The following is a 15,491-nucleotide window of genomic DNA, read 5'->3' on the forward strand; positions in this document are numbered from 1 at the left end:
CTAGAGGGGAAGTGGACTTATTCAGCCTCACTGTACTTTTATGAACAATCTTCATTGCAATCCAAAGGGTTTAGAAATGTCTTGGTCCTACAGGTGCAAGAACCATTAGCTTTACAAGAAGCTTGCTCCTAATAGAAAAGAAGTGTTATTGGTTTAACCATCTGTGAGCAATTTTGGAATTTTATTTGAAGACATTGCTGTAGGAACTGTCACGAGAAGAGCCTGACAACCTTATATCACCAATAACTACTGGTGCTATAGTCCTACCAATACCCAAGAGAACAAGAGGGCTAGAAGGTCTATTTGGAGTAACCACTGTAATGCCACCTTCCTTCAGCTAGTTGCTTGCAATAGCAGGTCCTCCCGGCAGTGTAGGGGTGAAGGAGACATCATTCACTAACCTTCCCATTCAGATAAAGTGAATCCTCCATTCCATGTGAAGGTTTAATTTGTTATACATGTAGAGTTAAGAAATTTGAGATACTGTGTTGCAGAGCACTAGAAGTATCACAGAACTGCACTGAAATAAATCATTGATAATAATGAAGATCAACATCTTTTTGAGTACATTTTGGATCTGTGATTATTTTGCATATCTGGACTGCTAGGTAAAGATGCCATTGAAGAGGGTACTTCTTTAACGGCCTCCATAGTCCGAGACTAGGGCCCCTTCCACACACCCATATAACCCAGAATATCAAGGCAGAAAATCCCACAATATCTGCTTTGAACGGGGTTATCTGAGTCCACACTGCCATATAACCCAGTTCAATGTGGATTTTATTCAGCTGTGTGGAAGGGGTCTAGAAGGCTTCGTAACAGATCATAGAATCATAGAATCATAGAATAGTAGAGTTGGAAGAGACCTCATGGGCCATCTAGCCCAACCCCCCGCTAAGAAGCAGGAAATCGCATTCAAAGCACCCCCAACATATGGCCATCCAGCCTCTGCTTAAAAGCCTCCAAAGAAGGAGCCTCCACCACAGTCTGGGGGAGAGAGTTCCACTGTCGAACAGCCCTCACAGTGAGAGCTGTAGTTTGAAGCCATTGTCCCGTGTCCTAGTCTCCAGGGAAGTAGAAAACAAGCTTGCTCCCTCCTCCCTATGACTTCCCCTCACATATTTGTACATGGCTATCATGTCTGCTCTCAGCCTTCTCTTTTGCAGGCTAAACATGCCCAGCTCTTTAAGCCGCTCCTCATAGGGCTTGTTCTCCAGACCCTTAATCATTTTAGTTGCCCTCCTCTGGACGCTTTCCAGCTTGTCAACATCTCCCTTCAACTGCAGTGCCCAAAATTGGACATAGATACTAGCACACAGCAGATTTATAGGCTATTTCAGACCTAAATGTCCCCTCACATACCTCTTTAAATCTTCTAATATGACCTGTCCACTGTCCCTCGGTGTGGTATAAGTTTATTTGGTCACTTCAGGACTTGGTGGTATTTTTATCCCCCTTCTCTGGGATTGTCTACATTATGCTGTATCTGAAGGCGATCGATATTAGTAAACAGGTTGTCATTTTGAAGGTAATTGGGGAAGACCACAGTGTTCACCTTGGCCTCCCTTTTGGTACAGGATATATATTTCACATTTCAGTAATATTTCCTATTCTTTGCAATGCTCAAATGAGATTTGCATTTTGTCATCTGAGTAATGTGGAGTATATTAGCGGTTGGAGAGCTGACTGCCTGAACCCCACAGCTCGGGCCTTCAATAAAAGTCAGCTGGATACAGTGTCTGCTGTTCTCTTCACAGCACTTGTGCCTTGAGGGGCTTTCCTCCCTCTTTTTAACGGTAGAACCAGCTCAGACACTATGGATCTTACTTAATGGTCTTTAGTTTCTAAATACACATGTCATCAGAAAGATAAATGGTTCTTTGCTTGTTTTACTGCAACAGGCTAAAATAATTACAATACTTCTGGAGGGTGTGATAGATTTTGTGGATTATGTCTAAGATTGGATACTTTAATTTTACATGCTTTTGTGTTATTCCCTGTAGATGTTTGCATGTCTGTAGCCCCATTAATATTCTTTATTTACATTTGCTGGGGATTAGGGGCACAGAACACCCATGAAAGTGAAAAACCATGAATAACAAAATTGCAATCATTTTATCAGAGAGAACACCTCTTGAGGATTTTCATGACTCTATGAACAACTTTCACTGCAAGCTGGCCATAGAATTGCACTGGAGAACCTAAAGATTCCTAGACAGGTGTTCCTTCTAGAAAGGTCAAGGTCCTCCAACATTACTAAAGAACGTTTGCCATAAAGCCACACTGGAGGACTTGGAGATTTCCAGAGAGGACATTTTAAATCAAATCCCTGAAAAATCAAATCCACAGATGTCAAAACCACAAATGTAGAGATACAACTGTACAGCTACAGAAAATAACCACTTTTTGAAAGAGCAACCAAGTGAAAAATATTTTGCATGATCAATTTTCTTTTATTGTGCAACCCTGCAGTCTATAATTATGAAAGAAAATATTCCATAAACCATTTCCTTTTTTTTTCAAGGAAAAAAAAAGAATCAGGGGAAATGGGCTTTTCCTGACTGTTTCCATTCCCTTGGCCCCAGATCTTCACATTTCTAGTCTTAGGCAGGGGGGCTGAGAAAGGCCCAGGAATAAATGAAATTACCCCTTAAACCACACATGATTTCCACTCATGATATGCAGAAAAACTCACCAAAAAACATGAAACAGTTACAGATATCTGTTAAAGCCACTCCCAAAGACAAACACAGATTTATTGGTAAGTCATTTGGGAATGGCACTTTGGTACGGCAAGCTGTCTTACCGCAGTGTCTCTCGGAGTCTCCAATTATTTGTCTCTCGCTTCACCCCTTTTATGTTTACCAACTTGGGACAATTTCCACAGGGAGCCAGGCAATTCTCAGAAGTGCTATCATTACTATGTTCTACACCATCCAAACGAACTTGGCTTATCTAACACAGAGGAATTTTTTGGGATGTTATTTTGATAATGGCTCCTCAAGGAGATGAAGTTTTCACCATGGCAAACCTTAAGCTGATCTACATATTTAAGCAGAGGTCGAAAATGACCCATTACAAAATGACCTCATTACAAAGGCCAGGCAAAAAGTCCCACTTTGTTTGGCTTCGGGGAGAAAAGAGAGGGGCAACAGGGTAAATCTGTTGCCCAGCTCCCTCTTGGCGAGGCTTTCCCCATCACACGGGAGCCAGCAACCTCATCATAAAAGGTAAAAGTTTCCCCTGATGTTAAGTCCAGTCATGCCTGACTCTGGGGGTTGGTGCTCATCTCCATTTCTAAGCCGAAGAGTTGGTGTTGTCCATAGACACCTCCAAGGTCATGTGGCCAGCATGACTGCATGGAGCACCGTTACCTTCCCACCGGAGCTGTACCTATTGATCTACTCACATTTCCATGATTTCGAACTGCTAGGTTGGCAGGAGCTGGGGCTAACAGCTCACTCCGCTCCCGGGATTTGAACCTGGGACCTTTTGGTCCACAAGTTCAGCAGCTCAGCGCTTTAACACACTGTGCCACCAGGGGTGATTTCCCCCAACACAGTGTGATGGCTGGCATGGGGCTCTGTCCAGAAGACAGGGTGAAAGAATCCAAGGACGCTTTTTTAGGTGAGTATGATGAGGTTGTCATTGAGAAAGGCAGAACAGCACTCAAGTGCACATCAGGACCTGCCTTTTATGGACCATTAGCAGACTAAAGAAATAACTATAATACAGAAAATATTGCAAGGACTGACAAATATAATTTGGGCACATTCTGGATTGATCCCACCATCTGCCACATTTTTAAAGGTTGCATTTTCTAGTGTCTCACAGAACATGTCATACAGAAGTGACTGCTGGGTCACTTATGTATGACAGATTTATCCTTTCTTGCAAAGTCACACTTCGATACAGTAAAAGGTAAATACAGGATGTGGTGGAAAGGTTTCCAACCATAGTTGAAGAACCCCTGGCCCTATTCTTGGACTCTAGTTCCTTCCAGCCTCAGACAGGAGATCAATGGTCAGGGATGATGGGTGTTCTAGTAGAGCATAGTGGGCTGTGCAGTCTTCATTTAAGTTAAAATATCCTGAACAGGGATACTATTGGGAGAAGATGGGGCAACACCATTTGTGTATCCAGACTTTTCTAAGTATTCATGTTTGTTTTGTTTTTTTTTAATTAAAAGAAAACATTTAACAAAATACAATTGCATTGTTACAGTGTCTATTTCCAGATCTATATTCCTCAACCAACGCCCCCCCCCCATCATTCACATAGCTTTATACACATAGAACTCTGTCATTTCTATTGCTCTTAGTATTCTAATTTTTTCTGTTACCTAAAATTCTTGTAATATATTTTTTCTAATTGTTCATCCATAATTTTTCTTGGTCATTTGGTGGTTTAAATTTGCCATTACATTTGCACACGTAGCTAATAAGTTATTTAGTGAACATTATGGAATCTTAGGGTTTGAAGGCATACGAGGGCCAGCCAGTTCAACCCCATGTCATGTAAGAAATCACAATTATACTACTTTCAAAAGATGCCTATCCAACCTTTGCTTAAAGATATCGAAAGATAAAGAATCTTAGAGTTGGAAGGATGTACAAGGAGTGGAAAACAAAGTCTAAAATATCTGGATTTTGAAATGAACTGCTAATAGTCCACTATTCTAATATGAGAAGGAAACTCAAAGCAGTATACCTGTTGTCCTTCCTCCAGGGGAGAACCAAACCCATCCTTTCTTAACAGAAAAATGCCTAACTCGTGCATCCATGTCCTGGAAAATCAGGCTGCTTTTGCCTTTATAGATGATACAGACACAATGGCTATCCAGGTTTAAAAAGTAATCTTTTTCTTTTACGAAAGAGAATAATATTTTCTTCCATCTTGGAACTGAAAGTAACATACATAAGGATTCACAGGCAGTCCTCCAACTAAGTACTGACCAGATTGAGGGTGATTCTACATTCCAGAATGAATGCAGTTTGTACACCAGGTTACTGCCATGGCTCAATGTTATGGAAGCCTGGGAGTTGTAAGTTTGGTGAGGAACCAGCACTCTTTGGCAGAGAAGTTTAAAGACCTTGGTAAACTCTAAATCTTAAAATTTCCTACCATAGAGTCATAGCAGTTAAAGTGATGCCAAACTGCACTATTGCTATAGCATAGATGCAGTCTGAGACTGGTTTAAGCATCAGCTTCAACAAGGTGGATGCCATGCTCCTCCGAGGGGATATACGCTGTTCTGCCTTAAGCTTTTGTCCTTGTTTTGTTATAATGGCAAATGCCTCACCTTTCTCTGAGGACAAAGGATACCCTAAGATATTCCCAGCCTTTCAAGTTTTTAAAGCAAAGAACATGACATAGAAGGCAAAGGAAATTGAAAAAGGGGGGACAAGTACAGCACCTCATCATCCAAGATGGACGAGAGGGATACAAAATTATGTGGGCATTAAGGGACAATTTCTCCCCTGGATACCCCCTTCCAAGCAAAAGCTCAAATATTAACATTTTCAAAACTTTTGCTGTAATTGTGAGACCTGGGGTGCTGATGCAGGCATTTCTGTGTGATTTCAAGCCATGGTATGTCTTTCTGCATCATTTTCAAGAAAAAATAAATACCCCAAAGGCCTATCAAAATGCCTTTACCAAAGAGGTGAGAGGCTTTGTAGTAGAAGATAAGACCCCCACCCACCCTCATCACCTTCCACTGAGAGTATGAATTACTGTTGGCTCAATTCTCCAGTACCAAGTCCCTTGATGAAATATCGTCCCACATGCCAAAATCTGAAAATGGTATAGAAAACGCCATCAACTTGTTGGCTACACCAGTGAAACCAAAGGATTCTTGAGATATATGCTTCCTGTCATGAAACAAAATGTCTTAATGCCCAAATATGTTAGACAGTGTCTCAACTGGTGGTCCCTTTGGGAAGAATGAATCATTTCCACATGAAATAAAGCATTTATACATGGCAGTCTATTTCCCCATCTTCCTCTGACACAAAGGGCACAGATTCTGTCCTCAGGGAGACCAGTAACTTTTGTAGACATATTCGTATTTGTCAATTATTTAGAAGGGAGGGAAAGCTTAGGATACATGTGCTCCAAGGGTCACATTCATAGGGCCTTATTCACTCTAATTTCCCCTGTTTGTTAACTGTCTTCATATGCTGGCAAAATGGATGATGGACAGCATGGAAATCCATCGTGCCAGCGTACAAAGATGGAGAGAGGAGTCCATTTTCAAAAGTCAAGTGTTTCCTGACTCCTGATTGAAGAAAGCAATGGGAAGCAGAGGAGAGTCGGAAGAAGACGGGAAACATCGTGGAATGGCTGGCCATCCCCAAAGACTGATCTTGCTGAGGAAAGTTGGGTATAGATCACTTTTCCCCACTTTCCTCCCACCTGTGGGATACAGTCCGGAGACTGTGTCATACATTTCTCAGTCTAGTTTACAATTGATGGACTATTCACATCTACCAAGAAAACTTTTCCTAACTCAGTGTCCTTCCTAGGACCATGCTGGTTGGGGAGTAATGGGGTTTGTTGTATAAAACTTCAGAAGAACTGCTTGGGAGATTTCACAGTAAGACATTTTAAAGGAAATATGACCACAGAGTGCTGAATTCAAATGACTTTTGTCTGATCCAGCACTCTAGTTTTGACATTCTTCAATAATTCAGCATTGTGCCAGCAATTTAAATATGGCAACAAATACCAAAACATTTGACAGCTGCATCATTAGAGAGCCTTCTCAAACAAAATGATCTCTAGCCATTTCCAAAAATGGTATAAAGGATGCTGGCAAGAAGTTGAAGATCCTGGAATCTATAAACAATGGTTGATCAATTTCATTGAGAGAGGGTTTCAACATAAAGTTCACATCTTTTTCTGTCACTTCAACCTTTATAAAAGCTGGTGCTTCCAGAGATGGAATGGTAATAGCTTGCCTTTGAACATAGGCAGAACACCCTTGAACTGTATAATGCACAATAATTTGAGTAATACGCAATAAAAATAGTCTGCTTCCAAACATGTCCAGAATATATAGCCTCCTTACTAAATGAGGTCCCTTACACACAGCTGAATAAAATCCCACATTATCTGCTTTGAACTGGAATATATGGTAGTGTGAACTCAAATAACCCAGATCAAAGCAGATATTGTGGGATTTTCTGCCTCAATATTCTGGGTTATATGGCTGTGTAGAAGGGCCCTAAGTCTACACTTAATTTTTTTTCCAGAATCTTCCCCAGTAAGGAAGGAAGGACAGATCTACCAAATCCTATGACATTGTAATATATGAAGTTATTAACCACAATCAAAAGCTTTCTGTTTGGAATTCCCTATAAAGGGCTATGCTCATGGCAAGAGAAGGCTGAGAAGAGACATGATAGCCATGTATAAATTGTGAAGGGAAGTCATAGGGAGGAGGGAGCAAGCTTGTTTTCTGCTGCCGGGGACTAGGATATGGAACAACGACTTCCAGCTACAGAAAAGGAGATTCCACCTGAACATTAAGAAGAACTTCCTAACTGTGAGAGCTGTTCAGCAGTGGAACTCTCCGTACCAGAGTGTGGTGGAGGCTCCTTCTTTAGAGGCTTTTAAGCAGAGGCTGGATGTGTGTTTTGAATGCAATTTACTGCTTCTTGACAGGGGGTTGGACTGGATGGCCCATGAGGTCTCTTCCAACCCTATGATTCTATTTCCATTTTGGGTGCAACTACACAGTAAAACTAATGCAGTCTAACACCACTTTAACCGACTGGCTCAATACTACAGAATTTTGGGATCTGTGATTTTATGAGACACCAAGACTCTTTAGCAGAGAAAACTAAAGACCTTGAAAAACTACAATTCCCATGATTTCACAGCATTGAGCCATGACTGTTAAAGTGGAGTGAAACTGCATGAATTCTACAGTATAGATCCACCCCATAGACTATTCCAGATCCTGGCAATCAAATAGCACTGAATGCAGACATCTTATTAATTCATTTCTTAACAGATTTGTTTCCTAATTAAGAAAAACAAAAGAAAGACAGTAAGACAAGAGGGAAAGTTTCAAATGTAAGGCAGTGGTGCTAACTCTCTCTAAAAAAACCCAAAACCAATGATTGCATGATAAAAGCACAACCAGAAAACTAATCTTTTTTACCATTCTCAGAGCTTGAAAAAAATTACATCTCCTAGAATCCCTAAAAGAGTTGGTGTGGTGTAGTAGTCTGGTGAATGGTGAAAGCTCCCTAACTGAACCCCGCTGACTGGTGCTGAGTGAACACAAGAAAACAATGTCATTCATCACAAACTTTCCACATATCTAAAGCATCCAGAAGTTATGTTTCCATGCTTGTTAAATATTACATGGTGGCCCTGATGAATGCACCTCCCAGCATGAGAGACAGCACATTTTCCTAATGAAGGCTGTGGATGGAGATGCTAACATCGGGTGCTATTAACCTGTGGAATTGCAACAGAAATGTGGAACAAAAAAAAAACGAAGGCAGTGAGAGTGTTTTCTAAAAGAGAGGGCAGAGAGGAAGCAGAATAATTAAAACCCTCTTTCCTCCCGCTGAGTGAGGATGGAGATCTTTATTTTGGGAATGGTAATTTAACACACACAAATACACAGAAGAGGGAAATTTAAAACACCTTATCTACTTGCAGAGAGCATACTTTGCAGTCAGTGAGAGAAGGACAGCTAGTGAAAGTGTGCCTCCAAGTTGCTTGTTGGATTATGCTGAGCCAATGATTTTCATAGTGGTTTCTTAGACCGGATATACTCAAAAGGCAGTTTTACCCGTGAAATAGAGTCTACAGTGCCTGGCATTCCTTGATGGCCTCCCATTCAAATACTAACCAAGGCCAACCCTGCTTAGTTCCCAAATCTCAGACTGAATTTGATGGCTCCAGGGCATTTAGGTCCTCAGTGAACATCCCAGGAGGCTAAAGATGATACCAGGGATGGAGGGCACAGAGAGAACCTGGAGAAATACGCAGTGTTTGAGGAAAGGTTATCCCTGAGCTGGAGACTAGTTGGTTAAGATTTTAAAGGAATAAGAGAACACAACACAATAAGGGGGAAAGTGGTAAATCCAAAGTTTTTCTCTATCCAAATGGAGCCTGCAGAGGAAGCAGCAGTCTAACTCTGAATGGTGGGAGCAGGGAGATGGACCAGAAGAAGCGGAGAAAGGAGTAGGGGAAGGGGGATGGAGCAGGAGAGATGAGGAAACCGCCCAAAGGAGCAGATCTGTTTTCAGCCCTTTAAGGTATATTTACATTTTACAGGTAAGCATTATTTCATGTGTTTAACTCTTAGGTCTATGTCTTTCAATATATATGATTTAATGGTCTTAGTTTTTTATCTATGGTTTTTTAACAATGCTGTACCCCACCTCAAGCCTCGTCATTATATTGTTACAGGACCTGTAAATTGGTTTTAAGTAAAACAGATGATGATGGTGTTGAGGATTACAGGCAGTTCATGAGTTACAAACATCAGGCTCTGTGCAGTCTGACATGGTAATTGTCAGAGTGGTCCAGCACTTTTGTGTTCGCAAATAATATGCTGTGTCCAGGTTGGTCACAACCACCATGTCAGACTACACAGAGAAGCCATTGAAATCCACAAGCTTGTGGACAACTTCAAAAGAAAGGAAGAAACCATGAAAATGAACCAAATCTGGCTACCAGTATAAAAAACCCCTCTAAAATCAGGACAATAAATAATGAATAACACTTTGAAAACAGGGGAATTCCAGGGCCAGGAAACAATCAGGACCAGCTAACACCTCCCAACAAAGGATTCCCTCAGGCAGGAAGCAGCCAGGCTTTGAAGCTGCAAGGCTTTTCAATGCTAATCTAGGTGATTAATTGCCACATTCACACTTGCCTCCAACAAGCAAGAGCTCTTTCTCCCACCCTGGATATTCCACAGATATATAAATCTCCTTTGCTTAGTTTCCAACAGACCTCACAACCTCTGAGGATGCCTGCCACAGATGTGGGAAAAACATCAGGAGAGGATGCTTCTGGAACATGGCCATACAGACCAGAAAACTCACAGCAACCCAATCCTCGTTTCCACAAGTCATTTTTTTTTCAAAATTCCACAATCACAGGGACAGAAAGTGAGGTGAAATCCTCTGAACACAGACAGCAAAACACAGGGGTGTCAATCCTTCTCTCCGCTATCCAGAGCACACACACAAAAATATTTACCTGTTCTGATTTACAAACAAATTCAACTTAAGAACAAGTCTGCGAAACCTACCTTATTTGTAACTTGTGGACTGCCCGTAAACTGGGTTTATGAAAAACAGGATGATATTGACACAGGATGTGCAAAGTAGGCTTACGAAAACTCAGGATGTTTTGATTTTCAAAATAATACATTTCTGCTGAAACACTTTTATTTTGAAAATCAAAACATCCTGAGTTTGTGTGAGCCCACTTTGCACATCCTGTATCAATATCATCATCCAGATTATCATAAACCCAGTTTACAGGCAGTCCACAAGTTACAAACAAGGTAGGTTCAAAATAATACATTTCTGCTGAAACACTGAGCCCCGGTGGCGAAGTGTGTTAAAGCACTGAGCTGCTGAACTTGCAGACCGAAAGGTCGCAGGTTCAAATCCCGGGAGCGGAGTGAGCGCCCGCTGTTAGCCCCAGCTCCTGCCAACCTAGCAGTTCGAAAACATGCCAAATGTGAGTAGATCAATAGGTACCGCTCCGGCGGGAAGGTAACGGTGCTCCATGCAGTCATGCCGGCCACATGACCTTGGAGGTGTCTACGGACAACGCCGGCTCTTCGGTTTAGAAATGGAGATGAGCACCAACCCCCAGAGTCAGACATGGGGAGAGGGCACCAGACCAGTCTCCCTTCCACTCCCACTCCCACTCACCGGTCCACGGCAATGACGGTCATGGAGTAGATGCTGGCGAAGACGGCGGTGATGGGGAAGAAGTTCTGGAAGCGGCAGTAGGCCTCCCCGAAGTACCACTGGCTGTGCAGGGCGTAGAGGAAGTTGACCAGCGTGTTGAAGGCGGCCACCGAGGCGTCGGAGAAAGCCAGGTTGACCAGGAAGGAGTTGGTCACCGTCCGCATGCGCTTGTGGGCCAGGATGATCCAGATGACCACCAGGTTGCCAAAGACAGCCACCGCCACCACCAGCCCGTACGCCAGCGACCAGAGCGCGATGCACCACGAGGGCTGGGCGAACTGGTTGGAGAAGTTGGACGCTGGGGGAGGCGGGAGGCTGCCGTTGTGCCAGGGGAGCCAGTCGGCGCCGCTCCAGTTGGAAACCGGCGTGGAAGTCATCCTGGGAACGGGGCCCTTTACTCCCTGACTTCCCTCCTCTCCTCTCCAGCCGAAAATCCGGAGAAGGAAGTGCCAAGCAGATCCAACCCGCCCCGTCGATGCGCTCCTGGCTGCGCGCTCTCTTTCACTCTCCCTTCCTCTCCCGCTGCGCTCTTGAGGAAATGCTGGAGGAAAGGAAGGGGCACCGTCCGCCCCAGCCCCTTTATAAGCATCTGGGAGGAGAAACGTCAGGGCTGCTCGGCTCCATAGGCTGGGGGGAAAGATTCCCCTTCCTCCCTCCCTTCCTCTCTCTCTCCGCCCTCCTCCTCCGCGGCCCCCTCCCCACTTGGCGCCGGAAGATTGGAATTAACGGAGTTGGATCCCACCTGAACTGCTATAGCTCACTGCTATGCAATCCTGGGTGTTGTAAGGTACAGCTATGCCAGGCATGGGCAAATTTCGCTCTCCAGTGAAAATCCAATAAATGCTACCTTCCTCAAATGACAAGAGGGATCCTCACACCTCTGCAGGAGTCTACCGTATACCATGCAGCTGTGGACAAATCTACAGATAAAAGGTAAAGGTTTCCCCTGACGTTAAGTCCGGTCGTGCCCGAGTCTGGGGGTTGGTGCTCATCTCCATTTCTAAGCCGAAGAGCCGGCGTTGTCCATAGACGCCTCCAAGGTCATGTGGCCGGCATGACTGCATGGAGCATCGTTACCTTCCCGCCAGAGCAGTACCTATTGATCTACTCACATTTGCATGTTTTCAAACTGCTAGGTTGGCAGAAGCTGGGGCTAACAGCGGGCACTCATTCCGCTCTCAGGATTTGAACCTGCGACCTTTTGGTCCACAAGTTCAACAGCTCAGCGCTTTAACACACTGCGCCACTGGAGGCCCCATAAATCTACAGAGGGACCCTCAAACAGCATTGCCCAAATCAAGGAATATGAAAGGCACTGCAGGCTAATGCAGCCAGAGAAGCCAGCCATAGCAGAGCACTTGATGAACCAACCTGGACACAGAATAGTATTTGAGAATACAGAAATGCTGGACCACTCTCACAACCACCATGTCAGACTACACAGAGAAGCCATTGAAACCCACAGGCATGTGGACAATTTCAACAGAAAAAAAACCCTATGAAAATGAACACAATCTGGCTACCAGTATTTTTTTAAAAAACTCTAAAATCAGGACAATAAATAAAGAACAATATCTGAAAACATGAAACAATCAGGGCCAGCTAACACCTGCAAACAAAGGATTCCCCCAGTCAGGAAGCAGCCAGACTTCGAAGCTGCAAAGCCATTCAATGCTAATCAAGGTGGCCAGTTGCAACATTCACACTTGACTCAAGCAGACAAGAGTTCTTTCTCCCACCCTGGACCTAGCCTAGCCCCAATGGTTTGCAATTAATGACACAGCACGGTGCTTGTCCCAGATATATAAACCCCACTTGCCTCATTTTCCAACATAACCTCTGAGGATACCTGCCATAGATGTGGGCAAACGTCAGGAGAGAATGCTTCTTGAACATCACCATACAGACTAGAAAATTTATAGCAACCCAGCCGGTAGGCTGTTAGAAATGGTGGAAGTTGGAGTTCAAAAACATCTGGAGGGCCAAAGTTTGCCCAGGGCTGATCTACACTGTGGAAATATTGTGCTTTCACTGCCATGGTTTAAAACTCTGGACTAATGTAAGCTGTAGTTTTTAAAGGTCTTTTTTTTCTCAACCAAGGAGTGATGGTGCCTCATCAAATTGCATCTCTCATGATTTCATATCATTGAGCCATGGCAGTTAATGTGGTGTCAATCGTTCTACGGTGTAGATGAACCCAAAGGGGTGCAATCGATCTGGACCAAGGGTGCATCAATATTGTAGAATGAATACAGTTTGACACCATTTTAACTGCCATAGTGCAATGCTTGGGAATAATGGGAGTTGCAGTTTTTCAAAAGCCTAAGCCTTGAGTTGCTGTGAGTTTTCGAGCTGTGTGGCCATCTGTCTAGCAGCATTCTCTCCAAGAGAGAGCATGGAGAGAATACTGCTGGAGCATGGCCATACAGCCTGAAAAACTCGCAGCAACCCAGTGATTCTGGCCATAAAAGCCTTCAACAATAGCCTAGGCCATCTCTGCCAAAGAGCGTTAGTGCCTCACCAAACTACAAATCCGTAATATTGAATCTTAAAAGACCCAATCTGCATTAATTTGACAGTGTAGATGCACACCTAGTCCACTACTTTAGCTTTGATCATCAGTAGCAATGGCTGTTCAGTGTTTCAACTAAGGATTGTTTCATAGCTCTGCCTAGACATTTCAGAGATTGATCCTGGATTCTGCCAGTAGAATGTACAGTGCCTCATAGAGTCTAATTAATTGCCCAGTCAGAACAGAAGAACTGTATTCCAAAGATAAATAATCTCAATATTCTAAATAGCCACAGGTAATTTTCCCAGAAGGAGGAAATAATTTTGCATCTCTTCCCAGCACACCATTATCTGCATCTTATCAGCTACGACTCTAAAATTCATTGGCAAGGTGTAAAGAATTTCATTTGCAAAGTGGAAAAAGCTATAAAATACAAGGTGGAAATGTCTGTTTTAATGGGGCTTTCCCAGTGTGCTGCCAAATTTTGATTGCAGATGGCAAAAAAGCAATTTAAAGCAAGCATTTCTTGTTATTTATAATAAGTTTCAGTGTTTTCCTATGAAAAGGTAGTGTTGTACTTTGCCATGAAACCAAAGTAGCAGTCTCTTTTTAGGATGCTTGTGTTCTGAAACACGTTTTAAAAGTGTAACTCTATCTATCTATCTATCTATCTATCTATCTATCTATCTATCTCTCTATCTATCATGGCTAGGGAGCCGTGGTGGTGCAATGTGCTAAATCAGTGGTTTTCAACTATTGGTCTTCCAGGCATTTTGGACTTCAGCTCCCACACTTCCTAACAACTGGTAAACTGGCTGGGATTTTTGGGAGCTGAAGTTCAAAACACCTGGAAGCCCAAAGGTTGGGAACTACTGGGTTAAATCCTTGTGTCGGCTGAACTGCTGACCTGAAGTTTGGGTTGCTGACTTGAAGGTTGCCGGTTCAAATCCGCGAGATGGGGTGAACTCCTGTCTGTCAGCTCTAACTTGTGGGGACATGAGAAGCCTGCCAGCTAACACATCCCAGCATCCCCTGGGCAATATCTCTGTAGACAGCCAATTCTCTCACACCAGAAGCAACTTGCAGCATGTTCTCAAGTCACTTCTGACATGATAAAAAAAAATCTATCTATCATGCTTTGGATAGCACAGGGGAGAGTTAACACCTCTGTAGTGTTTGTTTTGCTGTCTGTGTCCCTGTTCAGATCTCATCTCAATTTTTGTCCCTGTGATCACTGGATTTTGAAAAAAAAATGGCTTGTTGAGGAAACAAGGATTGGTGATAAAGCTTTGGTGGAAATATCTTGTTCCCATGATAAATCTTTGAGAAATATAATCCAGATTTATTTTATTTATTTTGTGTCAAAAGCATTGCATGAATAAACAAGTATAAAACAGATAAAATAGGGGAAACACAAGTGGCTAAATGATTTTAGATCAACCACATTGTCTATCTTTAAACAGTTCTTCTCTGTGAATGAGTCTGGGCATTGTGAGCAAGCATACAGATGCGGAGAGGTTTGTTCTGCTCCAAAGTTGCACAAGGTGGAGGATTCTTCTAGGTAGTGCCACTTAGCCAGGTTGTCTTTTGATCTCCCAACACCACTTCTAAGGACCTTTCCACACAGCCATATAACCCATTATATGGCAGTGTGGACTCAGATAACTCAGTTCAAAGCAGACATTGCGGATTATCTGCCTTTATATTCTGGGTTAGTTTAGTCATGATTACGGGGGGGAGCTGCGCATGCGTCAACGAGAGTAGACGTGCCTAATTGCTCTCCTAACTATAAAGGCAATTAAAGCCTCAAAAAGCCCATAAAGGGTCATAAATCTCTCCTTAACTGGAGTCCGGATCAAAGGAGAAAAGAGAGAAGGCTGGGAGGTCACAATCAAAGGTGACTGAAGCCATAAATCTCAGAATCCAAACAGAAGTTCGGACAACTGTGAGTATGGCGGACAGAAAGGAGAAGGAAGGGGAGGAAGAAAAATTGAACAAAATTATAACTACATTGGAACATC

General features: G+C 43.1%; 1 protein-coding gene across 1 annotated transcript in view; it reads right to left on the reverse strand.

Annotated features, from left to right (window-relative positions):
* The window catches only part of tacr3 (tachykinin receptor 3), a 58,778-nt gene extending 47,128 nt beyond the window's left edge, over positions 1-11,650 (reverse strand). The window contains exon 1 of the mRNA XM_062982464.1: positions 10,920-11,650. Within this exon, the coding sequence (XP_062838534.1) occupies positions 10,920-11,335 (416 nt within the window). The 5' untranslated portion in view covers positions 11,336-11,650. The remainder of the gene's footprint in view (positions 1-10,919) is intronic.
* Between the last annotated feature and the right edge of the window lie 3,841 nt (positions 11,651-15,491).

Source organism: Anolis carolinensis, chromosome 5, assembly GCF_035594765.1.
Source record: "Anolis carolinensis isolate JA03-04 chromosome 5, rAnoCar3.1.pri, whole genome shotgun sequence".
Lineage (NCBI taxonomy): Eukaryota > Metazoa > Chordata > Lepidosauria > Squamata > Dactyloidae > Anolis > Anolis carolinensis.